The sequence below is a fragment of the Ischnura elegans genome, chromosome 1, assembly GCF_921293095.1.
Source record: "Ischnura elegans chromosome 1, ioIscEleg1.1, whole genome shotgun sequence".
Taxonomy (NCBI): domain Eukaryota; kingdom Metazoa; phylum Arthropoda; class Insecta; order Odonata; family Coenagrionidae; genus Ischnura; species Ischnura elegans.
In genome coordinates this window covers 103,486,538-103,506,846 of record NC_060246.1, presented here as the reverse complement: position 1 = coordinate 103,506,846, position 20,309 = coordinate 103,486,538, and the positions used below count along the sequence as shown (strand labels likewise).

Genomic DNA, 20,309 nt, shown 5'->3' with positions numbered 1-20,309 from the left:
CAAAAATATCATTTTCATTAAAAATACCGATACCGAAAAAGTATGCAAATCTGCCATGCATACAATTCAGTTAAAAAAAAAGTCATACCTGGACAATTTTTGTCATTTCTTGAATATCAATGACTCCATTGCCATCCACATCATACATTCGGAAGGCCCATTTTAGCTTCTCTTCTGGGGTTCCCGATGAAGTAACATCAATTGCTAGTAAAAATTCCTGTAATTTCAAAATTAAAATTAAAAACTTATATTTTATAGAGATTTCTAATTCAGAAATTAATTTATGTAAAAACTGAAGTCATTTGAAATTAATTTTATTCTAGACATACATTTGGAACTCATTTTATATTTATTCTATTCTAGCATTAATTTTGAATGAGTTCCTAATGTCTTTACACTTAGTTACTTTTATGTTTGTTCTAAATGTAATTGACTGACTTCTTAACCATATTTATCACAATGTTGTAATAACATAGGATAATTATTTCTGAGAATTATCAATTGGAATCAGATGTAATGCGTTTTTAACTGGCAATTCAAATGAAGTGACTGCTTAGTTGAAAGTAGAAAAATTTGTGTTATAAAAATGAACACAGCCCAAGAATCAGGATATAACTTGAGGCATAGCCTTATAACTTTCCACATCATTTATCATGATAAACTAAATACAAGAGACTCGAATTCATTTTACCTTAAAGTCTATGTATCCATTTTGATCCATGTCAAATGTCCGGAAGACATGGTCACAGAATTCTTCTGCATTACCACTTGGGAAGAACATTTTATACATATCCACAAACTTGGCTGGGGTCAATCTACCATTCGGACAATCTTGCTGCAAATTTTTTAATCCATTGAAGATTCATTCCGCACAGCAGGCACATGAAAATATAAAAGAATAAAATAGTTACCAGCTTCCAAGAATTTTCCAAAATAAATTATCACAGGGAATCCCTAAATTAATATGATAAGACGTTTCCTTTAAATATTATGAAGGAAAATTATTTCGAATGTCCATTTCATTTAAAATATTTATTTCATAAGGAATAGAAGGAGAGAAATACCTCAACATTCACCGAGATGGTATTCAGAATCTATTTTTCGTTAGCCATAAAATATTTTGGAGAATTTGCATTCCATTTGAGAGTATTCCAAGCCATTCTAAGTCAGATATAAATTATTCATTTGTATATTGTATATACAGAGCACTTTGGAGGGACAAACACACAATATCTTGGTGCTTTCACACTCTTATATTTGAAGGCTGTTTGTATATCTACTTATCAGCAGCATCATTAACAAGATTTACAGTTTGCCATTCACGAATTCCAAAATGACTTCCATTTTAGCGAATTTGTAGAATGAATAAAAATATTTCCAAGTACACACATATGTGTGTAATGGACTAATACATATTAGGCCATGGATGTGCAATGAAGAAATCGTCACCCATTTTCCAGCATGGAAAAATACAATATTTTCAATCAAATGATGATGACGGTAATCTGGAGTACATTAAGGCCTTAGCCTTAGAATTATTAGCTTTGACACTGGCCTTCTTTTATCAAAGTCTGTGCTGCAGAGTATATTCAAGTAAGGCACAATTTGAGTCCATCGCGGTGAAAACATAAATTATTCTTACGAATGTCAAGAGAGATTACAGGCAATGAAAAATATGCCAAAAAAGCAGTACGGTTCTAAATTGAAAAAAAAATTGGCTTCATTACTTAAGAACTAAAGGAGGTAGTTTTCAAAGCAAAAGTAACATTAATATGTGCTTTTCAGGTAAAAAGCATCAACTAACTATGGGAATACTTAGCATTAAAATGTTCTTTATAAGGAATTTGACTGTGTCTTTGACGTAGTTATAATCATGTAAATTGTACATGGTTTGAAAGCTGCCAAAAACTAAACTCCATAAGACTTTTCATAAAATATTACCATGTTCTCACAGCCGATTCGATCGATTTTTGCATGAAATATTCTCGGACTCGGCACTGGGTAAGTATATTAAGGTTGGCTTTCGTAGCCGGATCTGTCTCGTCATGCATCCTTAAAAAAGCTAAAATGTCGGCTGGCCTAAAATTTTTTGACCAATGGCGAATTTCATCCATTTTACTCCACGAGAAAAGGTAAAATTGTGCCGAATTTTTTCCAAAAATCTGACCTTGAAATGAATTATTCCTTATACCTATATTACTCATCACAGAAAAGCAACAATTTGCGTTTCAATTTAAAAATAAAATCAATTTAATTTTTTTCTAGCGCAAGGCACCGCAGTCATCAATTGATGTAGGGTACCCGGCAGAAGTTAAATATAGGCCTATTGATGTACGATTCGTTCCAAGTCGCTGTAATATGAACTACAACTTTAATAATGAACTATCAAAGTTCTCAATGCTTGCAATTAACACAATGTCACACGATGCACCAAAAGCATAAAACTAATCAGGAGTTACTTTACGTCATGCAGAACCAAAATATGAAACATGTAAGAGAAAATAGAAGCTTATGTCACCTATTCGATAGACAATTGCGGATAATTCAAGAAATAATCATAAATTACTGATCATAAATTTCTCATCTTCCATATGGAAGATACGGGATATCCCGTCGCATTCTAGTTCGTGGTAACATTTTTAACTCCCTGTTTTCGCCTACATTTTCCCGGCCTAGAGAAATGACCATATTTTTAATCCACTATTAATCACTCACCATGCCCTTCAACTTGAAGGCTGCTTTTGACAGGTGAGGCTACAGCTTACCACACGATAAACTACAAACCCGTGAATAACACACATTTAGGATTCTTTTTCCTGAGTACTATGTTTATTACTCCGAGGCCCGCAGACTTCGCCTAGGATTTGAATCCGGGACCGCTTTATAACAAGGCAAGTGTTTCACTCATTACACTTCAACGATAACCACTTCTTGACAATCTTTATATTCCCAACTAAACACAATAAACTCATGTTATTGGTTGGCTAAATTAAGCATAAAACTTCCACTAGATGGGAACATAGAGAAAGAATTCCATTCGTAATCCCAAAGTGCAGAAATAGGTTGAACGTCACGGTTGCATTAACAAATTTACCCCTAAAGCTTCATGATCCCGACTGTTACTTAGGCCCCTGGGAGGCCCTGAAAGGATTTTTGTGTAAAACGAGTCATCTGATTAGCTTAACATCAGTGAGTGAGCTTCACAGCCCAAATTTAAAGTCAGTCGAGCATTAATTTCGCTTTACCATCTACATGAACGAGCAAGTAACAGAAGCGCAGGTCAAACATGAGGGATCAGCGTCACATTATAACCATAATGCCACCGCCAACGACACTCACAACAGCACCAAATAACTTTTAAGCCCGACCGAAGTAATTAAGAAGGAATAAATAACCAAGAGTAGCCTTGCCACCACATTTGCATTAATGGAAGATATGAAAAATCCTTTTTTTCCGCTTGAAATATTCCGCTTGTCTTCGCGGCACAACAAACATTCTGTCTACCCCTAACACTCCGACGCCGCGCCGGTGAGGGATTATCAAATTTCGGGACGTAGGCAACCCGCACGGCGACCTAAATTCCGCTTCCGTTCGTGGACAATGTGATTACTAATGCGATTTTGAGCTTTGCAAGTCGCGCTTTAATGCATTAATGAATCTCCTTACATTTCTCTTCAATAGGCTACGCGCTAAAATCTCATCCCAGACTAAACCTCCCAAAATCCGCGATTTACAACGCTTTATCGTGCTAACTGAAACGAAATTTACGATAATTTTGGAAGTTGAAACAATCACAGGATTGATAATTTTGATGCTTATTCCACTTATTTTACTCGGAAAACAATCATCAGTTCATCTGACAATGTAAGTGATAGTAAAAAAAGAAATACAAAATCAAAATAAGCCTACGATACCGTTGAAAATACAGAAATACTGTTGTGTTAATAAGAGATATAATCTGACTTGAAACCACTATTGGATGATCTTCAAACAAAATTTGATATTTAAAATGCAACGAAATTCAATGCTTAGTCTAATATATATTTAAAAAGGGATGTCCTGACAGTATAAACAGGAAAGTATACATTTGGTATCTAAATAAAAAAATTAATTTTACCTTAGGAGTATAATTACATCACAGATCACCAAAACAGGAACTGCATTGATTCGACGCAACTCTACCCTATAATCGTCTAATTTCGTGCGCTTAACGTATGTGTATTTCGTTTTTATTTTTATTACATTTCCATCGTTAATTCCCGTAGTTGCTGTAAAGCTTCAAAATGGTGATCGAGGCAGTTTTCATCACCACTTCGCAACGTGGTCTCAAAGCCACTTTCGTTGCCAAAAATCGATTTTTTCAAAGAATTTAAATTGGTCTTACTTGTGATTATCGTGAGGAAAAACGTTTGATTCATGGTAAATCCAATGAATTCGCGCCGTTTTTTTATACAAGTAGCACAGACGGACGTCTAGCGCCACGGCTAGAAAATTGTATTCTTACGCGCGAAAATGGGATAAAATTTCAAGCCATATTTTCAATTAATATATTTCATTTATTGATTGATTTACGTATTTTTAAGGGTTCTCAGTAATTATAATTCGCTTAATTGTCTCTCAGCCTCGCAGTTATATAACTATATTTCCCAGAAATTAATCTTATGTACTGATCGGTATTGGGTTAATTCTTAAAGAAATACATTAATGATATGAGGTATTTATAGCCAACAACTTATTCTAGTAATAAATAACCTAAATATATAATTCATACTCAGAGGTATGACAAAGAATTAAATCGGCGGAATCTACCACAATTTAAAAAAATCATGCTCTACTGATACTTAAGCCAAGCATTTAATCACATCATAAGCATATATTTATTAACTTGGAAAGTGATTATGAGCATGGAACAAGTTAAACACGAATTACGGATTACTATGCGTCGGCCTGCGACGCCACGATATGATAATGCCAGGTCAGAGGTGAGTTTATTTCAAGTGAGAATAAATATTTTAAAAAACAAGTTAAAATTAACAATAAGCACAATTCCGTTGCATAGCATCAAATACATTTTGAACCTGAATGGACCTTTCATACACTGTCTTTCTTTCGGTCGCACTTAAAGGACATCAAGAAACGTTATATGGGCCAACTCCAAGGCCACGGACAGAACCCGAGTACAGAAGGTATCACAGATGCGAGCCGACATGCCGCAGTGACAGAGAGATCAAGGGCGAAAATTGACAAAAACGCACAACAGATACCTATTATTTCACGGCAAAATTTCATCAAATCAAAGGAAAGAATAGACGGTTATTTACGATATAAATAGGAAAAAATTATTAACAAACATTCTAGCCTACATAAATGGTTGTCGTAGAATGCAAAAAAATATTTCATTACAAATATGCTTGAAGCATATTAATGACAATACTGCTACGAGCACGCATATAATTGAAAATCAAGAATAGTAAACAGAAACTATTAAATACGACAATGCTAAAAAAAGAGGCCACCTAGGAAGAGTACTTGGCTAAAATAAGTTTCAATTCTAAATTAAATTACATTTCAAAGTTCTGAGCATCATAGGAACAGTAGTATACACACAAGTTGTTACAAGGGAGGTCGTCGAGTGGTATGTTTAGCATTATTTCCCGTAGTCCAGAGCAAGCGAATGCCCGAAGCGGTCTGATACCACAATCCTCTCAGAACTAGAGTCATCTGCATACCACCGCAACTGCTGTGGCGACATGTAGATGACTCGGATACGTCCAGCACTCTTTCCATCTGATAACTTTTGTAGTCTACATCCTCGGTTCAAAATGGTGTTTAAAAACTCAGTTTCTCATCTCTCTGCTTGCAACTAAATAAAATAAATAAATGGTGGGAATTTACCTCAAGAAAAATTAATATTTGAAACAATTACAACATATATTCCGTGAGTTCGCGCATAATTTCCAATTGCTTGGATTAATACGCTAATACTTAATGTGGCATTAAAAATTTTTATGGTTACGTTTTATAAATTAAAATAATACGAGTTAATTAAAATACAAAACAAGTAAAAATAAAATTAACATGTACGCTGACCGACTTTCCTTCATTTTTAATCCACTTCATTCGAGACGAAATTGTAAAATCGCCAGCATGAAGATTAATTACTTATGTTAACATACTCGTGAAGCCCGAGAATGGAAAGGAAAAAGTCTTCAACGCGTCTGATAGACAAATCTACATAAACTATGAGTCTCAAACTGGCAAGATTACAACATGAAATATTTCATGGGATGCGGAATAACCAGCTGTCAGCCAGATTACAAAGGCACCCATTAGTGCAAAAAAGGGGATTTTTCTTCAAAACACTTAAAAACACTGAATGACCTAAGATTTTTTAAAGGGGAATCGGAGGGAAAAAATCATCTTTGACACCTTTTCAATATACACATGAAAAACTCACGATTTTACGGTACCTATCGTAACAAGTAAAACATGAAATTTCAAATTAGAGATTGTAAAGAACTCTACTGAATAAAAACGAGAATAAAAATGTTGAATTAAAAAGAGGGTGGATCAAATATCTATGTCAAGAGATGGCCCACAAAGAGGGATAATGTGGTAGGACGCCTCTCATTGTGCAACCAACTGACATGTAAATGACGACGAAGTAACCCAATATCTATAGCAGGATTATATCCCATTACCGAAAGGCATTCAAGTTAACGAGAGCACTATTGAGACTGAATAGGCCAATCTAAACGATGAAACGTGATGGGGAGCAAACCTTTCCCGAGCGAACCAGCACAATGGAACTGGGACGCGAGGATCGAAATGCAAATGGAAGAGATGCAGCCACGACGACAGATGAAACAATGAGTCATTAAAAATATTCCTTCCACGGGGAAACATGCTTTTATTCGCATTGCCATTCGCAAACAGCCACGACAGAGAACGAAGGCAGCCTCACAATACGAAGCCGAATTTCAACTAATTAATCTCAAATTTGAAATTGAACTACACTACCTACGCATCAATAAAGGGCAAAAATAACAATTCACAGAGTTTTTTATTTGAAGGCAAAACTAATCACTGACTTTGCCAGCAAAGAGGAAGCAAAAATCTAAAAATTAGGGTACGCAAGAGAATCCACAATTCACTTAATTATCCTTGAATCAACATTATGATATGAAAAAAAGGCCCAATATTCTTCACAACTAGATAAAACTGTGTTTCGTCTCGGAAAGAAACTTGTTCAATAATGCATTCTAAAAATGAGGATCTTTCCCAATCAAAACCGCCATGAATTGTGCGACTATGTATCACTGCCAGCGAGCAAACACGAATATTTGGGTCACTGCTATTTGCCAGTTGCGTCGCTCACTAATAATGAGTACTTTCGTCCGTTTGATTGCCGTGAAAATGCGCATGCGATAGGTGGCAATTAACGCGGAGTGGTCACACATCATTCGATCGCTCGCAGGGGAGACGCTTAAGCTCACGGCCCGAGTTAATGCACGCTTGAGTGCTCCCAGGGCCTCGGGTCGCGTGTTCCCAGCATCGAATTGCCTCGCCTCGCAAGCAGCCGCGCGCGCGCCACACCAGCCATCTCGAATGTTTCCCATCGAAAGAAAAGCTGGCTTCCCCACCATTACGCATGAGAGTGATCTACGAGGGAGGGACGTTGAGTAATCACTAATATTGGTGGAGGCTGCAAAATATTATACACTGGAAAATGAGACAAATATAAATCACGTAACGACAGGAGGACTGCCTGGAAACACCAAGCTAGGCCCACTTCATGCCGTGTAGCTATCTTTTTCCGAAATCCAACACTGACTTGTTTATAAAATTTGTAATTGAAGTCATACTTCAAAACAGCATAAGCTCAAAAAAAGTTGTGCTACATAACTATGCAAATTTTTATATCTGCCAAATCCATCACTTCAACCTTTACCTATAAACAGATATTTTATGAAGGTACCATTCATACATCGAAAAAAAATCAAAGAAAGAATTATTTGAGTAAAAAAATTAAGAACAAAAAACTATTCAAGTTGACTTGTGTCCTTTTTAAATTTAATGCATCAATTACTAAGTTAATAAATGTTGTATTTATGACTGATAGCCTAGGTTTTCTAAACCTCTGCAATAAAATATGTTACGTGCGTCATTTTTTACACCATCAAGTTTAAAAAATTAGGAAATTATTTGACTACTGTTGGTAGAGAATCAACAAGAAATCGCGTGACAACAGGGAATCACGAGCAACGAACAAATTTCCGCGAATTTTCCCCACCATCACGTGACAAGAATCCCAGTCATGTTGGTCTAGTTTTGGGTGATGACATCCATCCTCTACCGAGAGTACAACTCGATGGCCGCAGTACTAAAGATCTTGACTGTTTTCCATCGGAAGAAAATCTGGGTTCCCTCCCACTACACTTAAAAGGAATCAAACGCCACGCGCGATGGAGGTCGAGATGGAAGACTGGCGAGGTAAGAGAGAGAGAAAGATAGGAAGACAGATGGCGTTGAATCAAAACGTTCAGCGGTCGCGGCTCGCGTAGTAGCGCCATTAGACGACACGCGAAGGAGATGAGCGTTTTCCACTTGAACGAGCAACGATGTTGACTCGGAGGCAAGAGATCTCTATCGAGGTGGAAGCGATCGAGTTCACCTCGACCGGGGGGGGGAACTAAGGAGTCACGTTGAGCGATCACGATCGGTTCGGGGAGGTCATAAAACACTTTGAACAATGCAAATCTGCCCGTGTTCATGTCATACGGAATGATCCCGAACGAACCAAACACACATTTAAGATAAGTTCGAAGCCAGTCTATCTCGATCGTTTGCTAAGGAGTCACGACGAATAAACACGATCATTTCAGGACTTCCATTGAGTTAAAGCACAGCAAATGGATACCAGGGTAAGTGAAGTTACCGTCAATACTGCATGAATCAAATACTTGGATCTCAAAACAAAAAATTGAAACGGCAAATACAAAACAGATAACTAGATACAGTTTTCCGGTGAAAAATTATAATAATAGAGGGGGCGAGGGAATTGAAATGATGATATTTACTTTCATTATGAATGCATTACCGCTGCTATACCGGCATATTCCACATTTAATTTATATTTTATTTATTTTATTTTATATATACCGTCGAAAGCAGCACCATTGGCCTTTTACATTGGGGTTTTTAACCAAGGAATTGAACGTACACGAACATCCATCCACTGGACAGTGGCAACCTACCCAGGCAGGACTCGAACCCGCAACCTCTTGAATTGCAGAATATACCCCCGAGGCCGGCAAAAAAGCTATCATAATATCTTGGAAATTGTAAAGCTATCTTATTATCTTGAAAACTTCTGCTGTTATAAAATTTCTATGATATTAAATTTAGGGACTAATAATTTGCATAGTCAAATTTAAGTGCAAACGAGTGTAATTTTAATTCAATCCGTGGTCAATAAATCGATTTTGGATTGAAATGAGGTAAAAGTCATAGGAAGGGCCTATGCGCGACGGAAAATGACAAGACTGTAGTGAATGGGTGAATGATAGAGACAATTTTCGCTTTCAACGTAAATAACAGACGGCGGGGCGCATGAAGTAAATAATTGCCCCTTTTCAGCGAGTCAACCGAATAATTAAACACCGGGGATTATGGGAGAGCAAAATTCAACTGCCATCAGTAAGGGAGCAATTTATACACAATCGCCTCATCGAACAGTGCTAAACATCGCTATCCTATTTGTAACCCAAAATTAACAATTGGATTTTACAAGAGAATAGAACGTAAATACTAATCCCGCATGAATGTGACTGATATGGATCAGAAAGTGTGAAACGATTCAATTGGTAGGCTCACATTTGATTAACCCTTTCACCGCGAGTCAATATCGCGAAATCTACTTGTCTTTTAGGACGAAAATACAAAATCAAAGGAATTTATTCTTAACATATCCTGTATTTTCCGATCAAGTATTGAAAAATTAACGATAAATTGACATGTAATTTTAAAGAAATCATCAATCAACTCTCCCTCGAGCTAATCTTTACCAAGCTTCGTAACCTTCCCTTATAGATAAGTGATAAATTTTAATATATAACTCATCATATCAATACCGGCCTGACCAAAATATCTGAAATTAGGTGCGAAATGAAACAAGAATCAAGCAAAAAAACCGTGGGCGTCTGACATAATAGCTTTTTTTGTTATTCGGAGATGAATGCAGTAATAATTTTATTATTAATTTAAATTATGTTCGTTGCAAAAATAGCTAAAGCACAACAATTCTAGAAAAATTATTCATTTAAATACAAATTTATTGCATGAAACAATGCGCAAAACCGTAGTTTGATTTTTTAAATTTGATCTTATGCAAATCTAAAAATACCTTAAAAAATACCATCCCTGAAATCGGTATAAATCATAAAACATATTAATAGCTTAAGAAAAGTATCGGACGTGATAAGGTATAATCGGGATTAAAGTGATTCGCCATTTAGTACAGAAAAAGTTAACTCTGACCTCGGTTTGACACTGCAAAAAACATTACCAGGAGAATTACATAATTTGAATTCTTTATTTAATTTTACTCGATGATGCTGTTATGCATCGCAGCGTTGGGCGCAATCAGATTTTTAGGGGAAAATTTCCATTTTTATGCATTTATATACACTTACGAAGCGACAAATTTGAAATTTTGGATGGGTCGCCACTCTATCATAGTCTTATAGTGAATACCGATAAATTAGTTTTCTTTAACAAGTAGTAAATGACCTAGAGATAAAGTATACGAATCTCCATGACCGGCAGGAACAGTCTCCAGGGACATAGTACACAGGGCAACTTCCACGGACTCGGTCCGCCGCCGAACGACAGCCCACTTCGGAGAAACTAACTTTAATTGAGTGAAATCTTAATGGGAAGTTGAGAACCTGGCTCTTGCCGCATTTCGATCGACCTGCAGTGCTGTACGGACCATGAATTGACGGCAGCACCTTAGCAATTAGCACGCCGGGGAGGGCACCATTGCGAGGACAAGGTACGTCGACTGAGTATGAATTCCCTGTGTCCTCCCTCCTTCGATTGATGCCCAAATAAATAACGGGGTCAAGAGCAACAGTCGCTCTTGCCTCGGGCCCTCATCCGCAATGATATCCTCGGGCTGAGTCATCGAACGGACTTCGCACACACGAGCCACGATTAAAGATACTTAATTTCTTTCCTGAAGCTCATTCGGGCCACCGCTTCAGGCCGTCGGCATCCGAAAACCTTGGCTCGTAATGGGTCTCCTGATGACGAAAAATACAGGACAAGCGTGACTTCACACCTGGCTTTCGGGAGTAAATAACGCTAGAAGTAAATGGCAAAACGAAATAAGCAGAAAAATTAGTTATTTAATTAAGTTAGTTTAGTAAAAATCAGTAAAACAAACTATTAGCGGCTACACGGGATTCGTTTTTATGTAAATTTATACAATACTGCTTTTTACGACCAAAACAATTAATTTAGTTCACAAAAAGGGAGGCGAGGACTTTACCCCGCCGCCACCGAGGCCCGTAAAATATAGAGTACTACAATAATTAATGCTTGCTCTCTACTTCTGCCATTTACTTTCAGTCGGGAACAACAAAATATGCGGTAAACTTCATCAGCGAAATATGTCCTGAGGTTATTCGAGACAATATACCTTTGCTTTGTCGAAAGCAAAGAATTTTAAGCACTGATTGTTAGTCACCTACGACTTTTAATCGGGCAATATTATATTCTGATGAAGAATGTATCGAACGCCGGTCTAAGTCAATTATAACCACTATAATAATATCACCTAATGTCAAAGCTATCATAAAATAAATGGCAAACGAGAATAATTCATATGAAATTAAAAGCCATATTTTTACGCAGGATTTTCCAACATTGAGATCATTTAAAAAATCTATTTCGAGGATTAATTGTTAATTGGCAAAAGCCCAATTTTCATGAGACATGAAATTCCATGAATGAGAACTTAGGGGTCTTTGCCATCTTCGAAGAAAGCGTTACTCTGAGAATTACCCAAACGAAAGAGTAATTATTTTTTTTGACATCCATCCTTTTCTGTCTTGCAAGCAGACCAACGAAAAACCACCACTTTCAGGCTATACAACGCCGTGTAAATACAAATAATAATATAGTTTTGAGTAGACGTGTAACTGTGAAGCTCACCTTAAAGCCTTTATACCACTCTTTGATGGTGGCTTCGTCGTATCGAGTGTGCTCCTTGAGGAAGTCCATGTCCTCTTTGGACAGTTTGTCTTTGCTGCCGAAACATCCCATGGTGGGGCGGGATGTGGCCTGGCTGCTGGGGGTCGGAGGCGGTCGGACGCGACCCCCTCAAACGCGATGCTCGGTCTGAAAAATAGCACAAAGAGAAAAATTGCTATAGGGAATAATCACACCAACTTCCACAAATTAAAACTGTTTCATGCCCCACACAATATACTCGAGTAGAGAGATACACTGATGTCACTTCAAGTGATTAATTGGTGGGATTGGGGAGCAAAATGGCGAGTCTGGTCCCAGAACTGGAATAAGTATTGATATAATTATTTAGTGCATAGTATTGAATACTTAGGGTACATATTTCAACTGTGCTCTTTAATTCAACGCAATTCCATAACATTATTTATAGAAATGTAAAACTACCTAAATGGAAAAAATTACTTTTTTACGCATAATACCACTAATCAAATTTTTGTAACAATGATAACATGTTTCACTGCACTGCAGCGTTGTAAGGACGGGGAATTCAATCAAGTGAAATTTGCTTATTCAATAAATACAATAATAAGAAGGTGGTTTTCCAAATCATTCACTGTATATGACGATATTAAGAGAATGCTTTTAAGTACTCGTATTCGGGTTCTAGCCGATAATAATACTCAAAACAGAATTTGCTTTATTATGAGCGGGGTTTGCATGATAATTATAGGTGACTATCAAATGATAAGGGAGATGTTTAAATATAACTGGATTGTGTAAACACTTTTACTGATAATAGATGGCGGAATGACGGCATAAGGTCGGAAGTGATGGAAAGGATGGTTATCCCTAAATAAAACACAAAATATATTCACACATTGGGCCAATTTAATAAATTTTTAAAAATTAAGACTTTTAAATTAAATAATACCTGCGGTGTACTGAGAACGGTAGTTTAACTCAAAATTTTTTGTAACACAGTATCATAGATTCCTGTCGGAACTAGTGCGCTTATATTATCAAGGTAACCACAGAAAATTTTCAAACCACCAATATCCTTGAGGGCAATTCTTCCAAACACTCAATTTTCACGATAAAAAAGTGATAGTTACAATATGTTTTCCACGTAATGTGTATCCAATGACGCGTTTAGATGTTGCTACATTACCAACAATAATGATTAAATAACTTCAAAAGAATCGTGCCGAAAATGGAGTTTTTAACTGGATTCAGCAAATGATCTTTCATTTACAATTTTCACGATGTTTCACCGAAAGGAACCGTTTCCAAGAAGTGAATTACACTTTGACGATTAAATTAACGAGAACATCTACAACAATACGGTGACCACATTAGCACAACGGGTAGGTGACGGGCCAATGCATGGTCGCCAAATGTTAACGACATATTAGCTCACGAAAATTGGGAACAAAATAAATATTTTACATTTAAAAATCCCTAGATTGAGAGGAACATGTCAACGTATATGATTCATCCCAAATGTGTATTTATTCATGAGTGTAAACACAATTCGAGAGAGAAAGCATTGGAAAAGGTAATTACGTGAGGAAAAGGTTTCAAAATACGTAAGTATATTTAATTAATGTAAATTTTTTTTTGGATTGTGAAACATAATGCCGCGATGTTCATTTTCAAAGAGAATGTTAGGAGTTAAAAAAAAGCTCAAATTAATTTTGCTCATGTGAACTTACAAAAAATATAACATCACCGTGCGGAGTGTAGAGTCGCACGCAACCTTAATTGCCGAAGGAGGAAAATTTAATTAAATATTTGAAAGAGCAGTCGCTTGGTATGAGATCCAAAATAGGTTTTCTTAAAAGAGGACAGAACCATAGATGAGAATAAATGTTCACTCTTAAAATCTGGAAGATGCTTCTAAATTTTATAAATAAAAACACCGGATAATTAAAAACGTAAAGAAAGCTCAGTAAGGGCTAAGTGTTTCCCTGTATAATCAGAAAAGTTTGGGGGCAAAAAAAAAAACAAATTTGTAGTAGTGCTTTCATCACGAAATGCATAATTATGATAAATAAATGTAGAATTGATTGAACGCTTATCAAATGAGGGAAATGGGTCAATATAAAAAAGAACACCGCAATGCAACAAAATGCAGGCTAAGAGATAAAAAAAAGTTACAAAGGAGGCACTACGCCAACAACAACCAAAAATTCAAACGAGTAGTAGCAAATATAAACGTATGATCTATCGTATGTCTTCCGTAATGAAGTCTTAGATTGAGTCGGCCAGCAGCGAATTTACATAACATAAATAGCGAAGTTGATAGAAGACTCGAATGATAAGAGTAGTATTAAGAATGTCGAGTCGAGTAGTTTCGGTCACGGAGCTGACGAGGCCAGTATGTTCAGAAATCTGCCGTCAGGAGGGACTTTTATGAAAATCAAGCAATAATATCGTTTTCAAAGTCGATAAGTCGTATTAATGCCTAGGCCTGGGAGTTTCAGCGTGCTGTATACGTAGCAGTCGACGTGGGGGCCGAATACCTTTTCGGTTGCCGCGGCGGCCGACCGTCTTCCGACCCGGCGGCATATTCTGAGTTATTAGAGTGGACGGTTGCATCGCTTATACTTTCTTATACAATACTTTTATGGCATACCTTACTTTCTTTACTCAAAGCCGAGAAAATAAGTAAAAAATCGTTAATTTTTCAGGGAAAAGAAAGCAGCTTTTAGGTTTTAGCGGACAATGATGGTGGCATTGCAAGTGATACCGTCTTTTAGTCTTTTATGCACTATGGACGTCCGATGCTAGTTTTCGTTTATTCCTTCGTTGCGTTTAGTTTCCTTCTTAAATTTACAAAACAGGAATTGCTAAGGTTGATTTAACGAAGTGAGAAATAAAGAATTTTTTGTTGTAAAAATTGTTGATATAATTTTTAGTAAAATTTCCTACGGTTATAAAATATTTAGATTTGGCGATACTTGTCCAGCCTCGCGAATGTGTAACGAAAGTCCATTCTCTGCAGGCAGAAATACTGTAACATGGATACGTCAAAACCTGCGGACTGAGCATATACAACAATTGGTTTTTCTGCAGGAGAATTTGAAAGGATCAAATTTTACATGATTCATTTACCTAAATATGATCTTTATTATAATTGTGCAGATGCCTTTACTCAGGGCTCTTCCGAGCAGTTTGGATACACATATTTATTAATTTGATTACATATTACTAAAGGTTAACTCATTTCAATTGTGCTCATTTTCTCTCTCAATCTCAAGTTTTTAAAAGACATTAATTTTAATTCATCTCCAAATTCTGACACCATAACCGTCAACGTCCCTCTATTATCTTGTCAATAGACATCAAGCTAAGTATTCACAATAGAAAATTAACAAGGGTATTGGAAAAGTGAGATTATCTTGGAGAATACATTGTTGTACTGCCTGGTCCAGGAATTAGGTACCATACTCGACTCAACATTCGCGAGTAGTTTTCAACTCGACTCGAGATCAAAAAGCCCTCGCACATCCCTAGTAATTATATAACAGGATAACATATCTAATTTCAGTAATAATATCATGAGATAGAAGGTATTTATTTTCATGTCAATTATGGGGATGTCGATAAAGCATAAAGCTTGATTTTCGGAGAGATAAAATTATTAACCCACGAATCAAGAGGTTTGAAAATGCTTCTACTTCCCCTATTAAAAGATGGCGAAATCATCATTGTAAATAAAGAAAAAACAGGTCTTATTACCAAGGCACAAGAATATGCCCGATTTCTCGGATTTAAAGCCGGAAGAGAAATGAAAATCCTGGTTTCCTCCCCAAAACGTCGCGCAAGACTCGAAAATAAATCACTAGGCGTCAAAGGCTAGGAGCTTTATTGGAAAAATTCTTGGCAAAATTGGCGTTAAATTATAAAAATGGGAAAGCGTGATCCGGAACTTGGTTTAAGTAGGAGCAGATTTATTCAAAGATAAGATCGACCCCTATCTTTTGCATTGGTTCGTAAGAAGCAACTAATGGGTAGAGAAATGAATGTCACCGATAATGGTTATCTTATTTAAAAACAAGAAACGAGCCGAAATGAGAACTGAAGGACATCAAAGTAGGGCAGTAGAAAATTTAGAATGAACAAAAAAAGCTGAGACGTCAATTACAGAATTGAATATTATACATAAGGACTTCGTTCGTGTACATTAACCCTAAGATAAGTAAACACTACCGAAAGTAACTTGAACATATTTAACGAGACAATCCTTCAAATATAAAATTTACTCAAGAGCTTGAAACAGGTAGTGGGAAGGTGAGGGTTAAGCTCACCACATACTGAGCCACAGGCGCTTGAGTTTCGCATATTCAGGTAAGAGGAAGCCTTTCCTCTGGCAACCTCACATAGCGATAATTTTAGCCGAAGGACTACGAGGGCTACACCCGGTATTTGAATGCTGACTCAAATAGGAACTAACAGGACCACTATGACGACACAAAAATTATCGTGAATGGAGAAATAAAAAAGAGATCGGCATACTAAAAAGATAAGAATAAACTTAAAGCTAGGGACATAAGAAGTATAGCAATAATTCATCGGAACTTAAATATTCTCCATTTCAGTATCGCGATTTCTCCATTGCAGTGAGGCGTGAGCGATGGCAGTGAGGCGTGAACGATGGCAGTAAGTCATGGTTTAGAGTACTAAAAATTTCGTACCTCGCAGGAAATATGAATATCCAATACATTGACCGAAGCAAAGATAAATGAGGTGATAAAGGAGTCTTTTAAATGCTATTAAAAGAAGTAAGGTAATCTAATGGTCCACATCACAACAAATGATGGCATGGTGAAGACCAATGCTGTATTTGGGCCGGTACGGCGCATCCCCTAAAATCCAAACTCCTTATAAGCGTTTCCGTTTAACTACCTTTTTACATATGTAAAAAATAGCCCTACTGTAAATTTTCAATGGATTTCAGAAAGAAAAATCGGAAACGATTATTTACTCCTTCAGAGTTATCTCGCGGCCTAACTTGGAACTAAAATAAGAGTTGGAGTTAGACATTTCAATCGCGGCCGGATGCATAATCCATGTTCAGGTGTTGGCAATTTTTGGTGAGTACCGTCTAAATTTTTTTCCCAACTAAAGCACTGGTGAAGAAAATCACAGAAGAGCAAGAAGGCGGAAAAAACGAAAAACTGAGGCCTCGCAAGAGGTACGAAGGATAAGATATGAAAGATGTATAACGGAAGATATAAGTGAATAAGAAAATATTAGCAGATAGGAAAATTTAGTGGAGAATTGCATTACTCAAGGATTACTGACCGATGAAGGTGACGAGATATGTTATGACTCGGGCGTGTTTCAGAAATTCAACTCCTTCAAAACTTCTGAAGGAGAGGTATATGTTAACCAATAGGAATGAGTACTCCTCACGAAACGTGAATGAAACAGTCAGTAACGGCGTAATTCACACTTTTCTTATCTTCAATTACTCATAGTATACCTAGAGAAGCTGTTTAAAAAATATTTTTGCAAAGAACGGACTGTTTAAGATAAAGTTCTTAATTAAAATTCCAAAAATAAGCCCTTAGAAGTGAAAAATTAATGTTCAGCGGTACCTTAAAATACACATGCTTTGATGATCTTTCAATTTTATCACCAATAAATCATAGGATATTAACATACAAAAGAAGACTATTGTAATGATTAATTCAAAGAGACAAGAGCTCTTTAAACGGATATAAAGTAATTAATAGCAACTGGATTCGACGCAGAAGAGAAAAATCAAATTACGAACTGATATCACCAACAACTCTTTAGAATTATGAGCACTAGATTAGTAAATTAATAAACCAAGGATATGCAGAGAACAGTGTAGAACACAGAGAAATTGGCTGTAACAAAGCAATACTAACATGGTCTATGGGTCCCCAAGATAATTACTTTGAAAAGTAATTTTCCCTTCGAATATTTTTGAATTAAAACACCGCGCTTGACCTGAATGACATCAACAGACTGAGCCATGTAATTGAAAAACGCTCCGACAAATTCAAATTAAAAGTATTACTGAAGCACGAAATTGATGACCTCATTATAGACGAAAAATTCATCAACGCTTGGAAGGATACATTGGCATGGAAATTAAATTCTGAGTGACAATAATCGAATGATGTACTTTATGGTTTGAAATGATGTGTCCGTTTGATGCTGAGGAAAAATAAAACAATTTCCACACCACACAATATCGCCAGTAAATTCGAAGCGAAGGAGAAAAAGGGATCTAGCTTCAACGCAGGTTCATTTATATTAGGTGAGCAACTAAATTCCCGCTGTTTTTAATAGATGACTCTAGCGGTGATTTCTGGTCGATATTGACGTACTGGAACTGTCATGAACCAATCTTAGACAATTGGCAAACAAAGCGCTATATGACAATGGTGAGTTTTTTATGGCATCATATCCTAATTGTTGCGTGAATATGTCTGAGTTTATGCCAAGTAATCGTCATTTGCGGGAAGTGTTTATTTTATTTTTTTGCTACAAGAAAACGGTGACTGAAGCGCATCTAGAGGTCCAAAAAGTTTACAAAGATGCTGCTCAAAGTGAAACAACGTGCCGTAATTGGTTCCGTCACTTCAAAGGCGGTCATTTCAATGTTGACGACCTCCCGCGTTCAGGAGGACCAAAAACATTCGAAGACGCTTAATTCGAGGCAGTACTCGATTAAGATCCATGTCAAACTCAAGAAGAGCTTGCTTGTCCATTAGGAGTTACCCACCAAGTAGTTTTATGCAACAGAGAGGAACTTGAGTTCCTTATGATTCGACAAAGTGATTTTATAGCATGAGAACGCTCGACCTCATGATCTCAAATGTGAAGTCCTTACCCACCCGCTGCATTCCCCAGATATTGTTCCGTTCGATAGCCTGGCTGATCAGCAGTAGCGCTAATTTGAAGAAATAAAAAAATGCCTTGATTCTTGGATAGCCTCAAAAGATGCACACTTTTCTGTTACCGTATTCGATCTCTGCCACAATGATAGGCAAAAGTTGTAGCTAGCCATGGGCAATACTTAGAATGATTCGTTAATAACCATATTTTCACAATTAAGTTGTATTTTAATTAAAAAAACAGCGAGAACTTGGTTGCGCACCTAATAGTTTTCTTTATTTTGCCCAATGATAAAAAAGAATCATCCAAAAACCTTCCGAAGATCGCGCTTTATGAAAAGAAAAATTACAAAATAGCCCGAACGTATAGTGTTTTGTCATTGACATGACGGTATCAACCACTGTATACGTTGGTCGGACGTGAAAATGCAAAAACCAGTCGCTAAATATCCTCCATCATATACCCATTACGTTTATAGTGACTTTCAACTGAGTTATGGCAAATAGTACATAGTTTAAGTAGTTTATGTAAATTTAAATTGTTTTGTCTTCCGATTACATTAGCCCTGTCAAAAAGAAAATTATGAGTACGCCATAAATTAAACCGATCACCAATGTTACAAAAATTCAATGAGTTCAAACCTAGGGCTGATATCTTTAGACATATCTTCAAGGCAGAAGGATGAAAAATATTCTCCCAAAATAGCACAATAAAAATAGCTGCCTCTTCTACATTCATACATTACGGAGAGAAAAAATAAAAGTAGTAACATAACGGCTAATAATGGGAGTTCACCGCCTTGAATACGCCAGTGAGCTTCCGTTTGGCAAAATTCATTTCGCCACGCTGAGTTTGGCCGTGAAAAGTATTCTTCCACCTTACGCCATTCCATACGTTCTGGAATTAAAATCTGGTTAATTAGAGCTTCTATCGACCCAGCATGAGAATAACAAGGTAACAGAACGTTGAAGATTTACTTCCGAGAAATGTACATAAATTTATCACCATAATAAGCAATTTCTGCTATCGATGGCGCATTCTGAGCTAACGATGAATACACACAGCTGCGACCTTATTATACTTGCACTCTGTTACTTCTCCTGTTGGTAGTCGCACGTGAACCAAAATACATTCAATTCCATCAATTAGCTGGGATGCGTTAAAAAATATTGCACGTA

General features: G+C 36.6%; 1 protein-coding gene across 4 annotated transcripts in view; it reads right to left on the bottom strand.

Annotated features, from left to right (window-relative positions):
- LOC124167367 (neuronal calcium sensor 2) overlaps window positions 1-20,309 on the bottom strand; it is a 685,552-nt gene that overhangs the window by 5,647 nt on the left and 659,596 nt on the right. For 3 of the 4 annotated variants that reach the window (XM_046545400.1, XM_046545391.1, XM_046545383.1), the window contains 3 exons: window positions 12,220-12,405; window positions 692-835; window positions 89-217 (listed from right to left, as the gene is read on the bottom strand). In XM_046545400.1, coding sequence (XP_046401356.1) covers window positions 89-217; window positions 692-835; window positions 12,220-12,330 — 384 coding nt within the window. In that variant the 5' untranslated portion in view covers window positions 12,331-12,405. Of the gene's footprint in view, window positions 1-88; window positions 218-691; window positions 836-12,219; window positions 12,406-20,309 lie in introns of those variants that run through there. The other variant, XM_046545408.1, reaches the window with a different exon arrangement.